Raw genomic sequence first — 26,069 nt, 5'->3', positions numbered from 1 at the left:
CTTGCCCAAAGTCACACAGCTGACAAATGGCGGAGCCGGGATTTGAACCCACGACCTCTGACTCCAAAGCCCGGGCTCTTTCCACCGAGCCACGCTGCTTCTCAAGCAGCGACTAGACTAGACTAGACTAGTCTGGAGACTAGACTGTGAGCCCGTTGTTGGGTAGGGGCTGTCTCTATATGTTGCCGATTTGTACTTCCGAAGCACTTAGTACAGTGCTCTGCACACAGTAAGCGCTCAATAAATAATAATAATAATGGCATTTATTTAACGTTTACTATGTGCAAAGCACTGTTCTAAGAGCTGGGGAGGTTACAAGGTGATTCAGCTGTCCCACCGGGGGTTCACAGTCTTCATCCCCATTTTCCAGATGAGGTAACTGAGGCCCAGAGAAGTGAAGTGACTTTCCCAAAGTCACACAGCTGACAAGTGGCGGGGTCTGGATTAGAACCCATGACCTCTGACTCCAAAGCCCGGGCTCTTTCCACTGAGCCACCCTGCTTCTCTTCCACGACTGACTGAATGACTCCTCCCGCTCTTGATACCTCCCGCTCTTGTCTAAGCCCCAGCTGTCTTTTCCTGCTTGGGCCATTTGGTCCCGAAGTCACCCTGGGGGGTTTGGGACACCTGTGCTTAGACCACGGGAAGAAGCAGCATGGCTCAGGGGAAAGAGCCCGGGCTTTGGAGTCAGAGGTCATGGGTTCAAATCCTGACTCCTCCAATTGTCAGCTGAGTGACTTTGGACAAGTCACTTCACTTCTCTGGGCCTCAGTGACCTCATCTGTGAAATGGGGATTAAGACTGTGAGCCCCACGTGGGACAACCTGATCACCTTGTAACCTCCCCAGTGCTTAGAACAGTGCTTTTGCACATAGTAAATGCTTAATAAATGCCATCATCATCATCATGAGAATATGAGAAGCAGCGGGATTAGAACCCATGACCTCTGACTCCAAAGCCCGGGCTCTTTCCACTGAGCCAGGCAGCTTCTCATTATTATTGTTGTTATTATTATTATTGTATCCCCCCAGCGCTTAGAACAGTGCTTTGCACATAGTAAGCGCTTAATAAATGCCATCATCATCATGAGAATATGAGAAGCAGTGGAATTAGAACCCATGACCTCTGACTCCAAAGCCCGGCCTCTTTCCACTGAGCCATGCAGCTTCTCATTATTATTACTGTTATTATTATTGTATCCCCCCAGTGCTTAGAACAGTGCTTTGCACATAGTAAGGCTTAATAAATGCCATCATCATCGTCCTCATGAGAATATGAGAAGCAGCAGGATTAGAACCCATGACCTCTGACTCCAAAGCCTGGGCTCTTTCCACTGAGCCATGCTGCTTCTCATTATTATTATTGTATCCCCCCAGCGCTCAGAACTGTGCTTTGCACATAGTAAGCGCTTAATAAATGCCATCATCATCATCATGAGAATATGAGAAGCAGTGGAATTAGAACCCATGACCTCTGACTCCAAAGCCTGGGCTCTTTCCACTGAGCCACACTGCTTCTCATTATCATTATTATCATTATTATTATTGTATCCCCCCAGTGCTCAGAACAGTTCTTTGCACATAGTAAGCACTTAATAAATGCCATCATCATCATCATGAGAATATGAGAAGCAGCGGGATTAGAACCCATGACCTCTGACTCCAAAGCCCGGGCTCTTTCCACTGAGCCACGCTGCTTCTCATTATTATTATTATTATTATTATTATTATTATTATTATTATTATTATTATATCCCCCCAGCGCTTAGAACAGTTCTTTGCACATAGTAAGCACTTAATAAATGCCATCATCATCATCATGAGAATATGAGAAGCAGCGGGATTAGAACCCATGACCTCTGACTCCAAAGCCCGGGCTCTTTCCACTGAGCCACGCTGCTTCTCATTATTATTATTATTATTATTATTATTATTATTATTATTATTATTATTATTATTATTATTATTATTATATTCCCCCAGCGCTTAGAACAGTTCTTTGCACATAGTAAGCGCTTAATAAATGCCATCATCATCATCATGAGAATATGAGAAGCAGCGGGATTAGAACCCATGACCTCTGACTCCAAAGCCCGGGCTCTTTCCACTGAGCCACGCTGCTTCTCATTATTATTATTATTATTATTATTATTATTATTATTATTATTATTATTATTATTGTATCCCCCCAGCGCTTAGAACAATTCTTTGCACATAGTAAGCGCTTAATAAATGCCATCATCATCATCATGAGAATATGAGAAGCAGCGGGATTAGAACCCATGACCTCTGACTCCAAAGCCCGGGCTCTTTCCACTGAGCCACGCTGCTTCTCATTATTATTATTATTATTATTATTATTATTATTATTATTATTATTATTATTATTATTATTATTATTGTATCCCCCCAGCGCTTAGAACAGTTCTTTGCACATAGTAAGCGCTTAATAAATGCCATCATCATCATCATGAGAATATGAGAAGCATCGGGATTAGAACCCATGACCTCTGACTCCAAAGCCCGGGCTCTTTCCACTGAGCCACGCTGCTTCTCATTATTATTATTATTATTGTTGTTGTATCCCCCAGCACTTAGAACAGTGCTTTGCACATAGTAAGCGCTTAATACAATGCCATCATCATCATCATCATGAGAATATGAGAAGCAGCGGAATTAGAACCCATGACCTCTGACTCCAAAGCCCGGGCTCTTTCCACTGAGCCACGCTGCTTCTCATTATTATTATTATTATTGTATCCCCCCAGTGCTCAGAACAGTTCTTTGCACATAGTAAGCACTTAATAAATGCCATCATCATCATCATGAGAATATGAGAAGCAGCGGGATTAGAACCCATGACCGCTGACTCCAAAACCCGGGCTCTTTCCACTGAGCCACGCTGCTTCTGATTATTATTATTATTGTTATTATTATTGTATCCCCCCAGCACTTAGAAGAGTCTTCTAGACTGTGAGCCCACTGCTGGGTAGGGACTGTCTCTATATGTTACCAACTTGGACTTCCCAAGCGCTTAGTACAGTGCTCTGCACACAGTAAGCGCTCAATAAATACGATTGAATGAATGAACAGTGCTTTGCACGTAGTAAGGGCTTCACAAATACCATTATTATTGTTCTTATTATTGTATCCCCAAGCGCTTAGTACAGTGCTCTGCACATAGTAAGCGCTCAATAAATACGATTGAATGAACAGTGCTTTGCACGTAGTAAGCGCTTCACAAATACCATTATTATTATTATTATCATTGTATCCCCCAGCGCTTAGAACAGTGCTTTGCACGTAGTGAGCGCTTCACAAATACCATTATTATTATTATTATTATTATTGTATCCCCCAGCGCTTAGAACAATGCTTTGCACGTAGTAAGCGCTTCACAAATACCAATATTATTGTTACTATTATTGCATCCCCCAAGCGCTTAGTCCAGTGCTCTGCACACAGCAAGCGCTCAATAAATACGACTGAATGAATGAACAGTGCTTTGAACGTAGTAAGCGCTTCACAAATACCATTATTATTATTATTAATATTATTGTATCCCCCCAGCACTTAGTACAGTGCTCTGCACACAGTAAGCGCTTAATAAATATGACTGAATGAATGAACAGTGCTTTGCACGTAGTAAGCGCTTCACAAATACCATTATTATTGTTATTATTATTGTATCCCCAAGTGCTTAGTGCAGTGCTCTGCACGGAGTAAGCGCTCAATAAATACGATTGAATGAACAGTGCTTTGCACGTAGTAAGCGCTTCACAAATACCATTATTATTATTATTATTATTGTCCTCCAAGCGCTTAGTGCAGTGCTCTGCACACAATAAGCGCTCAATAAATACGACTGAATGAACGAACAGTGCTTTGCACGTAGTAAGCGCTTCACAAATACCATTATTATTATTATTATTGTATCCCCCAGCGCTTAGAAAAATGCTTTGCACGTAGTAAGCGCTTGACAAATACCATTATTATTGTTACTATTATTGTATCCTCCAAGCGCTTAGTACAGTGCTCTGCACGCAGTAAGCGCTTAATAAATACGACTGAATGAATGAACAGTGCTTTGCACGTAGTAAGCGCTTGACAAATACCATTATTGTTACTATTATTGTATCCTCCAAGCGCTTAGTACAGTGCTCTGCACACAGTAAGTGCTCAATAAATACGACTGAATGAATGAACAGTGCTTTGCAGGTAGTAAGCGCTTCACAAATACCATTATTATTATTATTATTATTGTATCTCCCTCAAGCGCTTAGTACAGTGCTCTGCACACAGTAAGCGCTTAATAAATACGACTGAATGAATGAACAGTGCTTTGCAGGTAGTAAGCGCTTCGCAAATACCATTATTATTATTATTATTATTGTATCTCCCTCAAGCGCTTAGTACAGTGCTCTGCACACAGTAAGCGCTTAATAAATACGACTGAATGAATGAACAGTGCTTTGCACGTAGTAAGCGCTTCACAAACAGCATTATTATTATTATTGTTGTATCTCCCTCAAGCGCTTAGTACAGCGCTGTGCACACAGTAAGCGCTCAATAAATACGATTGAATGAATGAACAATGCTTTGGACGTAGTAAGCGCTTCACCAATACCATTATTATTGTTATTGTATCCCTCAAGCGCTTCGTACAGTGCTCTGCACACAGTAAGCGCTCAACAAATACGACTGAATGAATGAACAGTGCTTTGCACGTAGTAAGCGCTTCACAAAAACCATTATTATTGTTGTTATTATTGTATCTCCCTCAAGCGCTTAGTACAGTGCTCTGCACGCAGTAAGCACTCAATACGATTGAATGAATGAACAGTGCTTTGCACGTAGTAACCGCTTGACAAATACCATTATCATTGTTATTATTATTGTATCCTCCCAGCGCTTAGAACAGTGCTTTTCACGTAGTAAGCGCTTCACCAATACCATTATTATTGTTATTATTATTGTGTCTCCCCATTATTATTATTACTGTATCCCCCAAGCGCTTAGTACAGTGCTCTGCACACTGTAAGCGCTCAATAAATACGACTTAATGAATGAACAGTGCTTTGCACGTAGTAAGCGCTTCACAAATAGCATTATTATTATTATCATTATTATTATTGTGTCCCCCAAGCGCTTAGAACAATGCTTTGCACATAGTAAGCGCTTCACAAGTACCATTATTGTTATTATTATGTCTCCCCATTATTATTATCACTGTATCCCCCAAGCGCTTAGTACAGTGCTCTGCACACAGTAAGCGCTCAATAAATACAATGGAATGAATGAATGAACAATGCTTTGCACGTAGTAAGCGCTTCACCAATACCATTATTATTGTTATTATTATTGTGTCTCCCCATTATTATTATCACTGTATCCCCCAAGCGCTTAGTACAGTGCTCTGCACACAGTAAGCGCTCAATAAATACGATGGAATGAATGAATGAACAATGCTTTGCACGTAGTAAGCGCTTCACCAATACCATTATTATTGTTATTATTATTGTGTCTCCCCATTATTATTATCACTGTATCCCCCAAGGGCTTACTACAGTGCTCTGCATGCAGTAAGCGCTCAATAAATACGACTGAATGAATGAACAGTGCTTTGCACGTAGTAAGCGCTTCACCAATACCATTATTATTGTTATTATTATTGTGTTTCCCCATTATTGTTATCACTGTATCCCCCAAGCGCTTAGTACAGTGCTCTGCACGCAGTAAGCGCTCAATAAATACGATTGAATGAACGAACAGTGCTTTGCACGTAGTAAGCGCTTCACAAATACCATTATTATTATTATTGTATCCCCCAAGCACTTAGTACAGTGCTTTGCACGTAGTAAGCGCTTCACAAATACCATTATTATTGTTATTATTATTGCATCCCCAAGCGCTTAGTACAGTGCTCTGCACGCAGTAAGCGCTCAATAAATACGATTGAATGAATGAACAGTGCTTTGCACGTAGTAAGCGCTTCACAAATACCATTATTATTATTATTGTATGCCCCCAGCGCTTAGAACAGTGCTTTGCACGTAGTAAGCGCTTCACCAATACCATTATTATTATTATTGTATCCCCCAAGCGCTTAGTACAGTGCTCTGCGCACAGTAAGCGCTCAATACGATTGAATGAACAGTGCTTTGCACGTAGTAAGCGCTTCACATATACCATTAGTATTGTTATTATTGTATCCCCCTGCACAGTAAGCGCTCAATAAATACCATTGAATGAATGAACATCATCATCATCAATCGTATTTATTGAGCGCTTACTATGTGCAGAGCACTGTACTAAGTGCTTGGGAAGTACAAATTGGCAACATATAGAGACAGTGCTTTGCACGTAGTAAGCGCTTCACCAATACCATTATTATTATTATTGTATCCCCCAAGCGCTTAGTACAGTGCTCTGCGCACAGTAAGCGCTCAATACGATTAAATGAACAGTGCTTTGCATGTAGTAAGCGCTTCACATATACCATTAGTATTGTTATTATTGTATCCCCCTGCACAGTAAGCGCTCAATAAATACGACTGAATGAACAGTGCTTTGCACGTAGTAAGCGCTTCACAAATACCATTATTATTATTATTGTTGTATCCCCCATGCGCTTAGTACAGTGCTCTGCGCACAGTAAGCGCTCAATACGATTGAATGAACAGTGCTTTGCACGTAGTAAGCGCTTCACATATACCATTAGTATTGTTATTATTGTATCCCCCTGCACAGTAAGCGCTCAATAAATACGACTGAATGAACAGTGCTTTGCACGTAGTAAGTGCTTCACCAATGCCATTATTATTATTATTATTATATCCCCCAAGCGCTTACTACAGTGCTCTGCGCACAGTAAGCGCTCAATACGATTGAATGAACAGTGCTCTGCACGTAGTAAGCGCTTCACATATACCATTAGTATTGTTATTATTATTGTATCCCCCTGCACAGTAAGCGCTCAATAAGTACGACTGAATGAACAGTGCTTTGCACGTAGTAAGCGCTTCACAAATACCATTATTACTGTTAATATTATTACACTGAGCAGGGCCGCCGAGAGGCCCTCGGCTGTTTCTGCGCCTGCGCCGCCGCCGCAGCAAACTACATTTCCCAGGATGCGTCAGGGGAGGCCGCGCCCTCTTCTCTTCTCGCGAGATTTGGAGAGCGGCCGAGCGGAAGCGCCTTAGCGACGGCTCGGGACGCACAGACGCGGAGCCGAGCGAGGGACCATGGCCGAGACCGACCCCAAGACGGTGCAGGACCTCACCGCCGTGGTGAGGGGGCGCTATGGAGCCGCTCGAGGCCTGGCGGGGAGGGGCGGGGGGCCCTCTGAGGGGAGGCCTGTCAGGCCCTCCCACGTTCAGGCCTTTAATAATAATAATAATAATAACAATAATAATAATAATAATAACAATCAGGGCATTTATTAAGCGCTTACCATGTGCAGAGCACTGTTCTAAGCGCTGGGGAGGTTACAAGGCGATCAGGTTGTCCCACAGGGGGCTCACTAGAAAGAGCCCGGGCTTTGGAGTCAGAGGTCATGGGTTCGAATCCCGACTCCGCCACATAATAGTAATAATAATAATGGCATTTATTAAGCGCTTGCTATGCGCAAAGAACTGTTCTAAGCGCTGGGGGGTTACAAGGTGATCAGGCTGTCCCACGGGGGGCTCACAGTCTTCATCCCCATTTTACAGATGAGGGAACTGAGGCCCAGAGAAGCGAAGTGACTTGCCCAAAGTCACACAGCTGGCAGTTGGCAGAGCACATGTATGCTGTGTGACCTTGGGCAAGTCACTTCACTTCTCTGAGCCTCAGTGACCTCATCTGGAAAATGGGGATGAAGACTGTGAGCCCCACGAGGGACAACTTGATCCCATTGTATCCCCCCAGCGCTTAGAACAGTGCTTTGCACATAGGAAGCGCTCAACAAATGCTATTATTATTGTTATTCATCCCCATTTTACAGATGAGGGAACTGAGGCCCAGAGAAGCAAAGTGACTTGCCCAAAGTCATCGGAGCCGGGATTTGAACCTCTGACTCCAAAGCCCCTGCTCTTTCCACTGAGCCACACTGCTTCCCCAACAATAATCATAATGGTGGCATTTGTTTAGCGCTTACTATAATAAAATAATAATAATAATAATAATAATAATAATGCATTTGTTAAGCGCTTACTATAATAATAATATAATAATGATGGCATTTGTTAAGCGCTTACTATGTGCAGCGCACTGTTCTAAGCGCTGGGGAGGTTACAAAGGCGATCAGGTTGTCCCATGGGGGGCTCCCAGTCTTCATTCCCATTTTACAGATGAGGTCACTGAGGCCCAGAGAAGCGAAGTGACTTGCCCAAAGTCATCGGAGCCGGGATTTGAACCCCTGACCTCTGACTCCAAAGCCCCTGCTCTTTCCACTGAGCCACACTGCTTCCCCAACAATAATCATAATGGTGGCATTTGTTAAGCGCTTACTATAATAATAATAATAATGATGGCATTTGTTAAGCGCTTACTATGTGCAGAGCACTGTTCTAAGCACTGGGGAGGTTACAAGGCGATCAGGTTGTCCCACAGGGGGATCACAGTCTTCATCCCCATTTTACAGATGAGGTCACTGAGGCCCAGAGAAGCAAAGTGACTTGCCCAAAGTCACCCAGCTGACAATTGGTGGAGCCGGGATTTGAACCCGTGACCTCCGACTCCAAAGCCCAGGCGCTTTCCACTGAGCCACGCTGCTTCCCCAACAATAATCATAATCATAGTAATCATAATGGTGGCATTTGTTAAGTGCTTGCTATGTGCAGAGCTCTGTTCTAAGCGCTGGGGAGGTTACAAAGGCGATCAGGTTGTCCCACAGGGGGCTCACAGTCTTCATCCCCCTTTTCCAGATGAGGTAACTGAGGCCCAGAGAAGCGAAGTGACTTGCCCAAAGTCACACAGCTGACAGTTGGCGGAGCGGGGATTTGAACCTATGACCTCTGACTCCAAAGCCCAGGCTGTTTCCACTGAGCCACGCTGCTTCTTCATAAAAATGATGGTTATTTGTTAAGCGCTTACTATGTGCCAAGCACTGTTCTAAGCGCTGGGGGGATACAAGGTGATCAGGTTGTCCCACGTGGGGCTCACAGTCTTCATCCCCATTTTACAGAGGAGGTCACTGAGGCCCAGCGAATAATAATAATAATGATAGTATTTGGTAAGCGTTTACTAGGTGCCAAGCACTGTTCGAAGCGCTTGGGGGGGGGATACAAGGTGATCAGGTTGTCCCACGGTGGGCTCACAGTCTTAATCCCCATTTTACAGATGAGGTGACTGAGGCTGAGAAGTGAAGTGACTTGCCCAAGGTCACATAGCAGACAGGTGGCCAGTCGGTAATAATGATGATGGCATTTATTAAGCGCTTACTATGTGCCAAGCACTGTTCGAAGCACTGGGGAAGTTACAAGGTGATCAGGTTGTCCCACGGGGGGCTCACAGTCTTCATCCCCATTTGACAGGTGAGGTGACTGAGGCTCAGAGAAGTGAAGTGACTTGCCCAAAGTCACACAGCTGACAAGTGGCGGAGCTGGGATTCGAACCCATGACCTCTGACTCCCAAGCCTGGGCTCTTGCCACTGAGCCACGTTGCGGTAGAGGGAGGACTTTCGGTTTTCATGCTCCTGTTGCACAATAATATTAGTAATGGTGGTGTTTGTTCAGCGCTTACTATGTGCCAAGCACTGTTAATAATAATAATGACAGCATTTATTAAGCGCTTACTGTGTGCCAAGCACTGTTCTATCAATCAATCAATCAATCGTATTTATTGAGCGCTTACTGTGTGCAGAGCGCTGTACCAAGCGCTTGGGAAGTCCAAGTTGGCAACCTATAGAGACAGTCCCTACCCAACAGTGGGCTCACAGTCTAAAAGGGGGAGACAGACAACAAAACCAAACATACTAGCAAAATAAAATAAATAGAATAGATATGTACAAGTAAAATAAATAAATAGAGTAATAAATAAGTACAAACATATATACATCAATCAATCAATTGTATTTATTGAGCGCTTACTGTGTGCAGAGCACTGTACTAAGCGCTTGGGAAGTACAAGTTGGCAACATATAGAGACAGTCCCTTCCCAACAGTGGGCTCACAGTCTAAAAGGGGGAGACAGAGAACAAAACCAAACATACTAACATAATAAAATAAATGGAATAGATATGTACAGGCAAAATAAATAAATAGAGTAATAAATAAGTACAAACATATATACATCAATCAATCAATCGTATTTATTGAGCGCTTACTGTGTGCAGAGCACTGTACTAAGCGCTTGGGAAGTCCAAGTTGGCAACATATAGAGACAGTCCCTACCCAACAGTGGGCTGACAGTCTAAAAGGGGGAGACAGAGAACAAAACCAAACGTACTAACAAAATAAATGGAATAGATATGTACAGGCAAAATAAATAAATAGAGTAATAAATAAGTACAAACATATATACATCAATCAATCAATCAATCGTATTTATTGAGCGCTTACTGTGTGCAGAGCACTGTACTAAGCGCTTGGGAAGTCCAAGTTGGCAACATATAGAGACGGTCCCTACCCACCAGTGGGCTCACAGTCTAAAAGGGGGAGACAGAGAACAAAACCAAACATACTAACAAAATAAAATAAATAGAATAGATATGTACAAGTAAAATAAATAAATAGAGTAATACATATGTACAGACATATATACAGGTTCTATGCACTCGGGGGGATACAAGGTGATCAGGTTGTCCCATGTGGAACTCATAGTTTTCATCCCCAGTTTACAGGTGAGGTCACTGAGGCCCAGAGAAGTTGTGACTTGCCCAAAGTCACACAGCTGACAATTGCCAGAGCCTGGATTTGAACCCATGACCTCTGACTCCCAAGCCTGGGCTCTTTCCAGGGAGCCACGCTGCTTTTTCGTCAGTACGTTTGGTTTTGTTGTCTGTCTCCCCCTTCTAGACTGTGAGCCCGCTGTTGGGTAGGGACCGTCTCTGTGTGTTGCCGACTTGGACTTCCCAAGTGCTTAGTGCAGTGCTCTGCACACAGTAAGCGCTCAGTAAATACGATTGATTGATTGATTGATTGGGAGCGGCAGCAGTAGGAGGGAGTGCAGGCGGGCGATCCTGGGGAAGGGAACTTGAGGGAAAAGTGTCTCCTCCTGAAAACCATTTCTCTCCCCCAGGTGCAGACGCTCCTTCAGCAGATGCAGGACAAATTCCAGACCATGTCCGACCAGATCATTGGAAGAAATATCCTCTTTCCCAGGCTTGCCCCTGCTTTCCAGTTGAGCCCCACTAATAATAATTGCAATAATAATAATAATGAGCGTATTTGTTAACCGCTCCCACTGCCCACCCGCCAAGCTAGCTCTCTTCCTCCCCTCAAGGCCCTACTGAGAGTTCACCTCCTCCAGGAGGCCTTCCCAGACTGAGCCCCTTCCTTCCTCTCCCTCTCGTCCCCCTCTCCATCCCCCCATCTTACCTCCTTCCCTTCCCCACAGCACCTGTATATATGTATATATGTTTGTACATATTTATTACTCTATTTATTTTACTTGTACCTATCTATTCCACTTATTTTATTTTGTTAGTATGTTTTGATTTTGTTCTCTGTCTCCCCCTTTTTAGACTGTGAGCCCACTGTTGGGTAGGGACTGTCTCTATATGTTGCCAACTTGTACTTCCCAAGCACTTAGTACAGTGCTCTGCACACAGTAAGCGCTCAATAAATACGATTGATTGATTGATTACTATGCGCCCAGTGCTGTTCTAAGCGCTGGGATAGATACAAGGTGATCAGGTTGTCCCACGTGAGGCTCACAGTCTTCATCCCCATTTTCCAGATGAGGTGACAGGCCCAGAGAAGTGAAGTGGCTTGCCCAAAGTCACACAGCCGACAAGTGGCGGAGCCGGGATTAGAACCCGTGACCTCTGACTCCCAAGCCCGGGCTCTTTCCATTGAGCCACGCTACTTCTCTGTAATAATAGTATTAATAATGATGGTGGTATTTGTTAAGAACTTAACGTGTGCCGAGCACTGTTCTAAGCGCTGGAATAGATACAGGGTAATCGGGTTGTCCCACGGGGGGCTCACAGTCTTGATCCCCATTTTACAGATGAGGTAACTGAGGCGCAGAGAAGTGAAGTGACTTGCCTGGAGTCACACAGCTGACAATTGGCAGAGTCAGGATTTGAACCCATGACCTCCGACTCCCAAGCCCGTGCTCTTTCCATTGAGCCACGCTGCTTCTCTAATACTAGACTGTGACTTCCTTCTAGACTGTGAGCCCACTGTTGGGCAGGGACCGTCTCTATATGTTGCCAACTTGTGCTTCCCAAGCGCTTAGTACAGTGCTCTGCACACAGTAAGCGCTCAGTAAATACGATTGATTAATACTAGTAATAATAATAATGATGATGGTTTTTGTTAAGCGCTAACTCTGTGCAAAGCACTGTTCTAAGCGTGGGGGGAGATACAAGGCGATGAGGTTGTCCCACGTGGGGCTCACAGTCTTCTTCCCCATTTTCCAGATGAGGTCACTGAGGCCCAGGGAAGTGAAGTGACTTGCCCGAAGTCACACAGCTGACAAGGGGAGGAGCCAGGATTAGAACCCGTGACCTCTGATTCCCAAGCCCGGGCTCTTTCCACTGAGCCACGCTACTTCTCTGTAATAATGACGGTATTTGTTAAGCGCTTACTCTGTGTCCAGCAGTGTTGTAAGCGCCGGGGTAGACACAAGATAATCACATACGGCTCACGGTCTCAATCCCCATTTTATTACAGAGGAGGGAACTGAGGCCCAGAGAAGTGAAGTGAGTTGCCCAGGGTCACACAGCAGACAAGTGGCAGAGCCAGGATTGGAACCCATGACCTCCTGAGTCGCGGGCCCGTTCTCTGTCCACTATGACATGCAGCTTCTGCTAATAACAGCAGTGTTTCAGCCCACTCAGCGTGCCAAGCAGTGTTGCCTAGTGGATAGAGCATGAGCCTGATGAGTCTGAAGGACCTGGGTTCTAATTCTGCCTCTGCCACTTGTCCGTTGTGTGACCTTGGATGAGTCACTTCACTTCTCTGGGCCTCAGTTCCCTCATCTGTAAAATGGGGATTAGGACTGGGAATCCCATGTGCGACATGGACCATGTCCAACCAAATTATTGATTTTTTTTGATGGCATTTATTAAGCGCTTACTATGTGTAAAGCACTGTTCGAAGCGAGTGCCTGGCACATGGTAAGTGCTTAAGAAATACAGATTAAAGATTAAAAGGTCACAGTCTTTTAGACTGTGAGCCCACTGTTGGGTAGGGACTGTCTCTGTGTGTTGCCAATTTGTATTTCCCAAGCGCTTAGTACAGTGCTCTGCACATAGTAAGCGCTCAATAAATACGATTGATGATGATTAAAAATTTTAAAAAAAATGTTAAATGCTTGGCTATGTACAAAACACTCAGGTCAGACACAGACCTTTTCCTACATGGGCTCACAGAGGGAGGGATAAAAGCAGCTGTAGCATGGTCTAGTGGCTAGAGCATGGATCTGGGGCATCGGAGGATCTGGGTTCTAATCCCAGTTCCACCGAGTGTCTGCTGTGTGACTTTGGGGAAGTCACTTCACTTCTCTGTGCCTCGGTTACCTCCTCTGTAAAATGGGGATTATGACCGTGAGCCCCGTGTGGGACAGGGACTGTGTCCAACCTGATTATCTTGCAGTAATAATTATGGCATTTGTTAAGTGCTTACTATGTGCCAGGCACTGTACTAAGCACTGGGATGGATACAGTTGGACACAGTCCCTGTCCCACGTGGGGCTCACAGTCCCAATCCCCATTTTACAGATGAGGTAATGGAGGCACAGAGAAGGGAAGTGATTTGCCCAAATTCACACCCCAGACCCATGACCTTTTGACTCCCAGGACCGGGCTCTATCCACTAGGCCATACTGCTTATCCTTTCCCGGTGCTTAATACAGTGCCTGTTAGTGATTAACCAAATACCATTGAAAAAAGGAAAATGGGCATCTAAATCCCCATTTTACAGATGAGCAAACTGAAGCAGGAGGAAATTCTGTAACTGGCTTAACACAGCGGGCGAGTGGTGGAGCCCGAGTTAGGACCCAGGTTTCCTGACCCCCCAGTGTTGTGCTCTTTTCACTGGACCGTGCTGCTGCTTCACACCCAAGTTACGCTGTAATTTGCTAAAATAAATTCAAACAGCACTAATGCAAAGCGAAAAACAACATTTGTAGTGTGGGCTGAAGGTCAAAACCTTTAATGTGAACACTTTTTATCAAGGATTTTCCTTAATTTCTTTACTTGATGACATGAGCTGTCGCATTGATGATTTGGAAAAAAATATTGCCGACCTTATGACACAAGCAGGCGTGGAAGAATTGGAGGGTGAAAATAAGATGCCCGCTACACACAAGAGCTAAAGGTGAGGCCACTCTGTTAAAATCTTTATAGGTGAATATGATTTTTGAGTTGTGCCTTTATGTGGTGTACTTTTAAAACCCAGATTTGGTGAGGCATTCGTGGCTCGTGCCATTTTCTTGTTAGATTTTGACTCACGTAAGTTGAGTCAAGGAGGAGTGAAGGTATTTATTCCCACTGAGTACAATACACTGTACTTGGAAAAATTCAGCAGACACAGCCCGCGTTCCCCATCCACAAGGAGCTTACAATCTAAAGAAGACAGACATAACCACACCAACAGTGCAGTTCAAATGAGAATTCCACAAATATTCATATATACACCCCCCCTTGATGTGTTTGAGGGGGCTGTTGGGTTGAGATGACTTACACAGTTTGTAATTTTAGTTGAATAAACAACCGTGTTTCTCCAGTACCAGAAACATACACGATCTACTGTGAGGGACAATGATGTGCACTTAGTTTTGCACTAGCCCTTTTTGTGTGCTTGCTACCGTGATTAGTTCAGTGATTGTGAGCGAGACATTTTATTGAAAATTTGGTCAGATAACAATTTAAAATTGCCTCCTTAGAAGCAGCGTGGCTCGGTGGAAAGAGCACGGGCTTTGGAGTCAGAGGTCATGGGTTCGAATTCCGGCTCCGCCACATGTCTGCTGTGTGACCTTGGGCAAGTCACTTAACTTCTCTGAACCTCAGTTACCTCATCTGTAAAATGGGGATTAAGACTGTGAGCCCCATGTGGGACAACCTGGTCACCTTGTATTTCCCCAGCGCTTAGAACAGTGCTTTGCACATAGTAAATGCTTAACAAATGCCATTATTATTATTATTATTATTATTATTATTATTATTATTATTAATAGCATTAGTGTCTCTATCCATACCTGGAATTTCCTGACAGTTCTCCAGCTCTCTGAAAGACAGCGTGACTAAATATCAAATTACCCTCCTGGCACAGGTTCACAGTTGAGTCTTGGATTCATTGAGACAGAGGACCCCATTTAGATGCTCTCTAATCCTGGGACCACAGCGAAGATTTGTGGCCTTTTTTGTTGTTGTTGTTGTTGGAGTGGGGGGATTTGCTACACAAGAATTCCTAAAATGGACATGGCTTAGAGACTGATTAGACCTGGGATAGTTTTGGGAACCACCCGACCCCGATGCCTTTTCCTTACACCCCTTCTTTTCAGGATTCTCATTGCCTTGGGAGGTCATGGAGGAGTCAGGCTGCTAGAAGGAACCTGAAATTGGGAGTTAGCAGACTTAAGTTCATTTCCAAGTTCTGCCCCTGGCCTTTTTTGTGACCTTGAGAGTGTCACGAAACTTTTCTGGCACTCAGTTTCCACGTCTGTAAAATGGGAAGCAAATAAAGTGTGAAACCCAGGAGAGGCAGTGACTGGATCTAGTCACATAACCTCTTTCTATCCCAGCTCTTACCACATAGGTAGCACTTAACAAATGCCATAATTATTATTTTTTTTTGATAGCATTTATTAAGCGCTTACTATGTGCAAACCACAGTTCTAAGCGTTGGAGAGGTTACAGGGTGATCAGGTTGTCTCACGTGGGGCTCACAGTCTTCATCCCCATTTTACAGATGAGGTAACTGAGGCACAGAGAAGTTAATTGGCTTGCCCAAAGTCATACAGCTGACAAGTGGCAGAGCCGGTATTTGAACCCATGACCTCTGACTCCAAAGCCCGGGCTCTTTCCACTGAGCCACACTGCTTCTCTATTAATTATTGTTCTCCTTCATTTATTCAATAGTATTTATTGAGCACCGATCCCACGCACACAATTGTATTAGGTGCCTTGAAGACTACGGTAAAAGCGAAAGCTGAGACCGAAATTCAAGGGCCTCGTGTCTCCTCATGGTGTGTTTAGGAAATCTGTTTTATTTGGTGACTTTACTGTTCTTTTGTCTTCATTTCATGTCTGTTCCATATTCTTCTCTAAGGAAAGTCCATTGAATCTTTCTCCTTTTTCTAACAGGTCACTAAAAATTTGCAGCGAATTCTGGAATGTTTTTTACAAGCCAGAAGTAACAGAACAGCTCTTCGCTATTAATTACTGTGTGCAAGGTGTTTTTATATTGTTATAGAGCTTGCATTCCTAGCATATACTGTATAGGTAAATTTCAAACTGGTTGATTATTTTCCTTTCTTGTATGTGGTATTTTCACTTACAGTGGGCAAAATAAGTTAGTTATGTCATTAAACTAACGCTAAAACTATTAAATTTTCGAGTGTATTCTTTTGTGAAGCCATTCTTTTTTTCTGTCCTCAATCTTTTGTAATGCTTTCAGCTTGATAGCTAAACTTGCTGTTGGTATTTTCCTTAGAAATGTGTTAACTTTTCAATGGTAGATTTTCTTGGTGAAGTCAAACACTAAACTAAACTAGAGTTTAGAGGTCTTTTAATTCTCCATGTCAGATGCTTGTGCTATTTCAAAACAGTATGATTGAAATATTTTTAAAGCAGATGAGAAACAGTGAAGAATTTTTATGACTCCTTTTTTCAAAAATATTCAACATTGCTAGATGGCCATGATCGAAAACTGCACGAAGAATGTACTGCCTGGATCTGAAAGGATACTAAAGTTGACTGACAAAGTAACTTCTGCTATTTTTTTGAAAGTTTGAAAAAGAATGGTATTGAAAAAATTTCAGAACCTGTGTAACTCTAGAAGTGTCAGGGCCTGTTCTGCATTCAAACAGTGACCTTGTATAATGGTGAATTCACTTATTAGATGGGCAGTATAATGCTTCAATTGGTAAGCTACATTATTCACCAAGAATGCTTAGAGTAAGCTAAACCTTGTGTGGGTTTTAAACTTTACTCCCATATTTCTGAGATTGACTGGGTGTAGCTGTCAGCGTATGCAGGGGAAGAAAAAAGAAAGCTGGCATTATAAAATCATAATTTCATGGATAGTAAACAATTGGTACTTTTATCATACTGTCAAGTTTACAAGAAATATTGTTTTGTTTACCTTTTTCTTATACCTGGGCCGAGTTAATTACTTTTTTCTAAAAAGAATACTGGGGGGCAAGGAATATTAAACATTCTTCCACATAGAGCACATTTGTAGTCTTATAAGGAGTAGGCGAGAGACTGATTTCTTGGCCTTCTCTTGAAGGGAACCTATATCATAGGTGTAGTAATTTGAGCTTATATATACATAAGAACTTGTAAAGGCAAAATGATATTGGGCAATCCAGTGTCACCTGCCTATGTGAAGTCATGATAAATTAAGGGGACACTCTGTGATGGTAGGAAACATCCTGTATCACCAGCCTTGGGTTTCTTGTACTGTTATAAATCTGTAATAAAATTCTGAAGTGGTATCTTATTCTACTCAGAGTATGCCTCTCTTGTACTGTGGGAAATACTGCATCCAATGAATAGCCTTCAGAAAGGCCATTCTGTAATAAAATAACCAGAGAAGTTTCCATGTTATGAAAACAACGTGACATGACGAGACCCCTGCAGTTGTGAAAAAAGTTAGGTGGAATCTTGAGAGAATAGAGGAATCTTAATACTCTCAAGTAGGTGGAAATGACAGTAACTGGAAAGTGGAAGAGACTTGAGAGGCCGTGTGAGGGTGAAACTGCTACACACCCAGTATCATTTAGAAGATAAAGAGTATTTTAAATGTGAAAGTGAGCAACAGACCCTGGCTTAGCATGAACCAAATAAACACCTGAAATATTGATTCAGAAAGTAGCATTTCCTCGTTAACTGGCTGTAGGTAGATGAAATGTGATGATTCATGACTTGGACAGATCATTATCAGACTTATTTGTTAAATTTGTTTCTAACGAATCAGCAGAATGTTCAATCCAGAGTTCCTCGTATATTATACCTGAAACATTTGGTTCTCTCACCAAAGCCTGGCATGTTTTTCTCTGTAGGGTCTTCCACGTAATGACAGGTTGCTGACTAGTTCCAGACGGGTGATGGCGAACCATGTAGAACGGCAGCTAGTACGCTCCCCAGGCTAGATTATCATGCCTACACGAAGATGATACCTCCTGGTGATCCCCTTCTATAGAGGAATAGGAAGGGCCCAGCTGAGCACTTCTTCATTTAGATAGCAAAAAAAATCTGTCACTACTCCATCGATCTCTCCTTCTCTGTTCCTACAGCCTCATGTGAGTACCCCTCAGAGAATGGCCTCGATAATGTGTGTAAAAAACGTCAGGTGTAATGAAGAGGCTACAGTCTTAGAAATCAGAGGTTCGAATGGTTCAGTATGACCCTGCTGGAGTTTCTTATTTTTTAACTCTTGGTTTTTTCATTCTTTAAGCCCTCAAATACACCCACTCATTCCTGGGGTCAGCTGTTTCGATGATGGTGATGCTGACGGCGGTATCTCCTGTGAGGAGGGAGGGACCCTGCACAAAGGAACCGATCGTAGCCCAAGGGGTTTGTCCAGGGCTACCCGCACCCTTGTCTCTGCCAGTCATGATCCCACTTGGGCTCGGAGTGAGTAAATGGTGATGTTGTTAAGCGCTTAGTACAGTGCTCTGCACACAGTAAGCGCTCAATAAATATGATTGAATGAAAGAATGAATGTTGTACCATCGCGCCTTGAGATAGCAGGTGACTACCAGAGTAGCCATCTAGATAGTGGCCACCATCTTCATCACTCACTTTATCCAGCTGTTTTCAGAATGGCCGGTTCACCTTACTAGATAGCTCTTGGATGGTCATGTAGTACGCACTCCACAGTGAGGCATTCCCGTGCTTCTGGATGTTTTTGCCACCCTCACATCATTTCCACATGCTCTCTCCCATTCTTTCTTTCTCTCCATCCTTACCTCTCCCTTTCTCTCTCTCTCAAGCCGCTGGGGGAAGTGCTAATAAAGTAGTAGATGATGTTTCCAGGGGAAAAAACAAGTCATCTTTAACAATTCCATCCAAAAAGGAGTGAACTAAGGTTCTTATTTGGGAACCATCCAAATCTCCAAGCTGCTTTGGCTAGATGCACCGTGGAACTAGGGTAGCAGAAGTGAAATGGGATCCTAGATAAATTTATTGGGAGCTATTTCATTCTGAATGCCTCAGGTGGGTTTCCGAACTAAGGCGAACCAGACTAAATGTGGTTAATCATTATTACAAAGGAGATCTGCTTGGAGATCAAGACTACGGCCTGACACTGCTGTCGTGCTGAGAAAATCTGATTTTTTAATACTGATGTCAAGGGATTAAATTTGAATTTCCTGTCATTAGTGGGTTTAGCTCAGTCCATTCTTCTTTGAGTTGCTCTGACATTTGCTCCTCATCCGAAGGTATTTTCAAGCAGTAGGAAATTATCTCAGTCGCTTTTAAAACTTCAAAAGTATAGTAAATCGTGATTTAAAGTGCTCTAAGTGCTTCAGTTGATTGAGTGGGTATTGGGTAGTGTGGTAAATATTTTCCAGTGTGAATACTATATTTTTATGCCAAAGTTTTGCTTCTGCATTTGTTGTCTTTTCCAAGGACTTGTTAAACTGCAAAATGATAATTCAGTGTTTTTTTAAAGTGAAACCCAAAGTGCTATCATTTGATTCGTGAGAGTAATGAATTTTGAACATATAATGCAGTTCATGGCTTAAACTTTTAAACCAAATCCCTCTTGAAAATATTATTGGTTTACTTCAGCATAGTCTAAGCACTTGTATCGTATGGTTTCTGCAAATACCCCAATTGGAAGATGGATTGATTTCTCAGTATTGATGTTATCAGTACTTTCTACATGCCAAACACCGTGCTCGCTGTCGAACAGGGAGGGAGGATAGCTATTTTACAGGTACGAAAATTGAGGCACAAAGAAGTGCTCTTAGCCAAGGTCACAGAGCAAAGACATGGTGGAGCTGAGACTAGCACTCTTTTTCCCTGACTCCCCACCTCCTGTTCTCACTATTAGGCCATCCAGTTAATTTTTTGGAGCCCTGCACCCCAATCAATAAATGGTATTTGAGTGCTGTGTGAAGAGCACTGTACTAAGCAGTTGGGAGAGTACAATATGACAATACAGTACAATAGTCATCAGTACAAAGTCAGTCAGGAAAAAAAAAGTTTGAAAATGTGGTCCAACATTGACTCTTCCCCTTCCCAGCAACCCAAGCCTATTAGTGGTAATGACAATGAACTCTATTATTTTAGCAGTAAGATTGAAATTGGTGGGTTTTATTATTTGTATATTTATACCTGACTCCAGGTTAAACTTTTCATTTGATGATAGAGATGGGATATCAATCAATAGTATGTATTGAGGACCTATCATATGCAGAGCACTATACTAAGCATCTGAGAGTGTTCAAAAGAAGACGACATGATTCTGTGAGCCCCACATGATTTGCTGATTTTCTTGAATCCACTCCAGTGCCTGGCACGTAGTAAGCACTTAACCAATACCGCAATTATTATTATTATTAAGGAGCTTGAAATCTAGATAAATAGGTGATAGAAGTGCTCAAATAAAATTTTGTACATTAATATTCACCAAAGAAGATGTGAGTGGCAAAGTGTAGACAGTACCAAAACGTTGTGGTGATGTCATCTGAGAAGAAGAAAAATTAATTGGGGAAAACTTCTCTAGGAGGTGAGATTTAGGAGGATTTTGAAGATGTGGAGGGAGTTCCAATCGGTAGAAGAGCGGGTGGTAGCCTGGGATCAGTGTCAGGAGAGTCGAAAGGGAGGCACCGTAGGAAGGTGAGCACAGGAGGAATGAAGAGTGTAAACTGGGATGTAGTAATTGGAGAAGACATCGGAGTGAAGTGTGAACTGGAGAGGGGAGAGGCTGGAGGAAGGGAGACCAATGAGGAGTCTGACACAGTAGCTAAAACTGAAGCTAAAAACGGGAAGCAGCATGGCTCAGTGGAAAGAGCCCGGGCTTTGGAGTCAGAGGTCACGGGTTTGAATCCTGGCTCCACCAATTGTCAGCTGTGTGACTTTGGACAAGTCACTTCACTTCTCTGGGCCTCAATCTGTAAAATGGGGATTAAGACTGTGAGCCCCACGTGGGACAACCTGATCACCTTGTAACCTCCCAAGCGCTTAGAACAGTGCTTTGTACATAGTAAGTGCTTAATAAATGCCATCATTATTATTATTATTAAAACTGGATATGATGAGTACCGGGACCAGGGTGGTGTGAGCCCACTGTTGGGTAGGGACTGTCCCTATGTGTTGCCAACTTGTACTTCCCAAGCGCTTAGTACAGTGCTCTGCATACAGTAAGCGCTCAATAAATACGATTGATTGATTGACTGTCTCTATATGTTGCCAACTTGTACTTCCCAAGCGCTTAGTACAGTGCTCTGCACACAGTAAGCGCTCAATAAATATGATTGATTGATTGGTGGCCAGTGGAATCATCATCATCATCAACCATATTTTTTTTGCAGGGGGGGAGGTGTTATAGTATTTACTGTAGTATTTTATAGTATTTATAGTATAATGGTACTTGATAAGCACTTACTATGTGCTGAGCACTGTGCTAAGCACTGGGATAGATCTAAGATCATCAGGTTGGACATAGTCCCTGACGCACATGGGGCTCATAGCTTTAATCCCCATTTTGCAGATGAGGTAACTGAGGCAGCTAGAAGTTAAGTGACTTGCCTAAGGTCACACAGCCGACATGTCAGAGCGAGGATTAGAACCCAGGTCCTCTGATTCCCAGGCCCATGCTCTTTCCATGAGGCTACGTTGATTCTCCGTGGTACCCTGTGCAGAGCACGCTACTAAGTGCTTGGGAGAGTTCAGCATGGCTTTAGTTAATATGTTTGGTTTTGTTCTCTGTCTCCCCCTTCTAGACTGTAAGCCCACTGTTGGGTCGGGACCGTCTCTATATGTTGCCACCTTGTACTTCCCAAGCGCTTAGTACAGTGCTCTGCACACAGTAAGTGCTCAATAAATACGATTGATTGATTTAGTAGATAGAGCACAGGCCTGGGCGTCAAAAGGACCTGAGTTTTAATCCCTGCTCTGCCACCTGTCTGCTGTGTGACCTTGGGCCAGTCACTTAACTTCTCTGGGCCTCAATTACCTCATCTGTAAAATGGGGATTAGTACTGTGAGCCTCTTGTGGGACAGGGACTGTGTCCAATTTAATGTATCTACCCTCAGATAATGTTTCAACCTGCTGCTTCACTTGGGCTCCAGGGACTCAGTTTTAATGATGGTGGTGCTCAGATGATCATCCACATATATATACCTGTATATATGTTTGTACATATTTATTACTCTATTTTACTTGTACATATCTATTCTATTTATTTTATTTTGTTTGTTTGGTTTTGTTCTCTGTGTCCCCCTTTTAGACTGTGAGCCCACTGTTGGGTAGGGACTGTCTCTATGTGTTGCCAACTTGGACTTCCCAAGCGCTTAGGACAGTGCTCTGCACACAGTAAGCGCTCAATAAATACGATTGATTGATTGATTGATTGATCCACCCATGCTGTTGCTGCCTAGTTCACATTTGAAATCTCCATCAGGGTAGAAGTTGTCGTACAACCCCAGAGCCCACCAGGCAGGAGAAGACTTTATTAAAGATGATGAGTATTTTGTAATCTCTAGTATGCATTCTCTTTATTATCATCATCATCCTCGTCATCATCAATCATATTTATTGAGCGCTTACTATGTGCAGAGCACTGCTAAGCGCTTGGGAAGTACAAATTGGCAACATATAGAGACAGTCCCTACCCAACAGTGGGCTCACAGTCTAAAAGGGGGAGACAGAGAACAAAATCAAACATACTAACAAAATAAAATAAATAGAATAGATATGTACAAGTAAAATAAATACCATCATCACCACCATTGGCAAAGGGAGGAGAAAAGGGAGGAGAAAAATGAATCATTTCGGCAAGGAAACACACCTGCATTTTTAAGGCAAAGGAGGGTTTGTTTTTTTGTGTTTTTGGTTTCTTTTCCCCTTAGTTTTTGGGATAAGGAGGCCGATTCTCTTTGCTAGTAGTATTTTGGTGACAGGAATATGGCCCTGGCTTGGGTACTACATATTTTGATGGAGGGATAGAGCAAAGTTGGCAGTTTATCATTGATTCATTCATTCAATTGTATTTATTGAGCACTTACTGTGTGCAGAGCACTGTACTAAGCGCTTGGGAAGTACAAGTTGGCAACATATAACAGAGAAATAGAAATGGAGGAAGCAAAGATGACCATTTTCTCCTTGATAACAATGGTCTGAGTTACACAGAGGAAGCCTGGCTAGTGGAAGGAACATGGATTTGGGAGTCAGTTGTGAATTCTTGTCTTGCATCTGGGTGACGTGGGGCAAGTCATGTACTCTCGCCTCCATATCTTCATCTACGAAACGGGGCTACAACCAACCTTTCACAAGGATGTTGTGAGATCAAAATGAGCTCATTGATGGGAAAAGTGCTTTAGAAAAATAAAAGTGCTAGGGAAATTCAAGGTATTGTAATTATTATGCTCCTGCAGTGATAGCAGATTGGTTTTCAGAATAACCTTGGATTTTATATCCACATCTATGTCACAGTATAAGATTATTATCTTCTCTCAGGTTACTATTCTATTTACATAATCACCCACTTGAAAGGGTAGTGGATTGAGCGAATTGCATATTTTTGTGAATTGATGTTTTTTACCCACTTGGTGCACATCAGAAATAAATAATTTAAGCAGTTACCAGTTATTCAATTACATATTGATCTGCTTAAGAGGCACTCATTTTTAAACAATACTATTGCAAATTTATGCAAAGGACTCATCTGATCCAAAAATTTTTGTGGTCTGTGGTTATCTCTAATTTTTCTGAGGAAGTGTTCTTAAAAAGGAGATAAATGTAGTTCCTGATTAACATTTAAATGTAGCTTAATCAATCATCTGCATTTGGTGGAATAATATATTCTACTTATTTAAATAAAGCATTTCTCCCACTACACAACATAAATTTTGCTAATAATTACTGTTCTCAAATGAATTGCAGGTACACTGTGTTTGATGTCATTTTTGGAAAGTGGGTTGGTCTTTTATTTCACAAGCCAGGAAACTCATTAGTTGAAGACTAAAGTAACAGGCAGATGAATAAGCAATACATTGCAAAAAACCTAATTTTCTGGATAGTTTCAACAGCAGCTCCCCTATGTTTTTCACTTGTCTATAATATTTATATTCATTCAATCGTATTTATTGAGCGCTTACTGAGTGCAGGTAGATGGACAACCTTTGAAGAGTTTTGAGAAGAAGGGAGAGACGTGAGCTGAAAGACATGTCAGGAAGAGGATCGGGGCAGCAGTGTGCAGTATCATCATCATCATCAATCATATTTATTGAGCGCTTACTATGTGCAGAGCACTGTACTAAGCGCTTGGGAAGTACAAATTGGACCTGTTAATTGGACCTGCAGTATGGACTAAGCAGGTGAAAGGCTGGAGGCAGAGGCCAGTGAGGAGACCGAAACAATAGTTCAATCAAGATATAAATACTTTAACTGGGGTATTGGCTGATTGGAGAGGAAGGGGAAGATCAGCAGGTTTTGGGAATAGATTAGTTATGAAAGCAAAATGACAGGAGTCGAGGATTAAAATAATTATAACAATAACCAGTATTTCTAAAGTGCTTACTTCGTACCAACCACTCTACTGTTAGAATAGATTCAGAAAAATCTAGTCAGACATATTCTCCATTCCACATGAAGCTCTCAGTATAAGGGGGAGGCAGAATAGGTATTTATCAAGTACAGGAACGGTATCAATTTATTTTGTATCTACCCCAGCACCTAGTATAAGCCTTGGAGCACAGCCCTTAATCAGTAATAATAATAATAATAGTATTTGTTAAGTGCTTACTATGTGCAAAGCACTGTTCTAAGCGCTAGGGAGGTTACAAAGTGATCAGGTTGTCACAGTTTTAATCCTCATTTTACAGATGAGGTAACGGAGGCACAGAGCAGTGAAGTGACTTGCCCAAAGTCACACAGCTGACAAGTGGCAGAGCCAGAATTCAAACCCATGACCTCTGACTCCAATGCCCATGCTCTTTCCACTGAGCCACGCTGCTTCTCCAGTACAATAATAATAAAAATAACACTAAGGTTGCAGGCTTCAGCAACAGGGAAGATGTTGATGTCAGTGGAGATGGGGAAGTTGCCGGGAGGGAAGATACAAAGTTCAGTTTGGGACATGTTGAGGTTTTTTTTCTTTTTATTATATTTATTAAGCACTTACTATGTAACAGCCACAATACTAAGCGCTAGGGTAGATACAAGATAATTCGGCTGGACACAGTCCCTGTCCCACATAAGGCTTACAGTCTTAATCCCCATTTTACAGTGTTTCCTCATCTATGTCTGCTGAGGGCCAGAATCAGAAAGTGAAGGCCGCTGGGGGGGAATCTGCCTCATGCATTTCTCTGGTGCTGCACAAGACACTCGCAGACGAGCTTTTCCTCTCACTAGCTTGCACTGATTCATCCAGTTCTGTGTGTAAATCCTCCGCAACGTTCACTGCCTCTTCTCCACTCTCCAGTCACTGTATTCTCACCCAGGAGGCCCTTATTTTCCCTCCACCTTTGGGCACTAACTTCACCTAAAGAATCCCGAAACAGGATCCCCACCCCAACC

The 26,069-nt window shown here is 42.7% G+C and overlaps 1 protein-coding gene across 1 annotated transcript; it reads left to right on the top strand.

Annotated features, from left to right (window-relative positions):
- Window positions 1–7,176: 7,176 nt before the first annotated feature.
- HSBP1 (heat shock factor binding protein 1) lies at window positions 7,177–17,819 on the top strand. Its single transcript, XM_038754820.1, has 4 exons — window positions 7,177–7,291; window positions 11,224–11,290; window positions 14,351–14,471; window positions 16,460–17,819. Exons 1-3 carry the CDS (start codon window positions 7,247–7,249, stop codon window positions 14,467–14,469), a joined length of 231 nt encoding a protein of 76 aa, XP_038610748.1. The 5' UTR covers window positions 7,177–7,246; the 3' UTR covers window positions 14,470–14,471; window positions 16,460–17,819.
- Window positions 17,820–26,069: the final 8,250 nt, after the last annotated feature.

Source organism: Tachyglossus aculeatus, chromosome 11 (genome assembly GCF_015852505.1).
Source record: "Tachyglossus aculeatus isolate mTacAcu1 chromosome 11, mTacAcu1.pri, whole genome shotgun sequence".
NCBI lineage: Eukaryota > Metazoa > Chordata > Mammalia > Monotremata > Tachyglossidae > Tachyglossus > Tachyglossus aculeatus.
Note: the sequence above shows the minus strand (reverse complement) of the source record. Positions and strands in the feature narration are given on the sequence as shown.

Bases quoted from the DNA above. Each gene is read 5' to 3' on its own strand.
- HSBP1 (XM_038754820.1), top strand. From the start codon at position 7,247: ATGGCCGAGACCGACCCCAAGACGGTGCAGGACCTCACCGCCGTG. The intron at 7,292-11,223 runs GTGAGGGGGCGC...TCTCTCCCCCAG, and splicing joins TGCAGGACCTCACCGCCGTG to GTGCAGACGCTCCTTCAGCA. The intron at 11,291-14,350 runs ATATCCTCTTTC...TAATTTCTTTAC, and splicing joins CGACCAGATCATTGGAAGAA to TTGATGACATGAGCTGTCGC.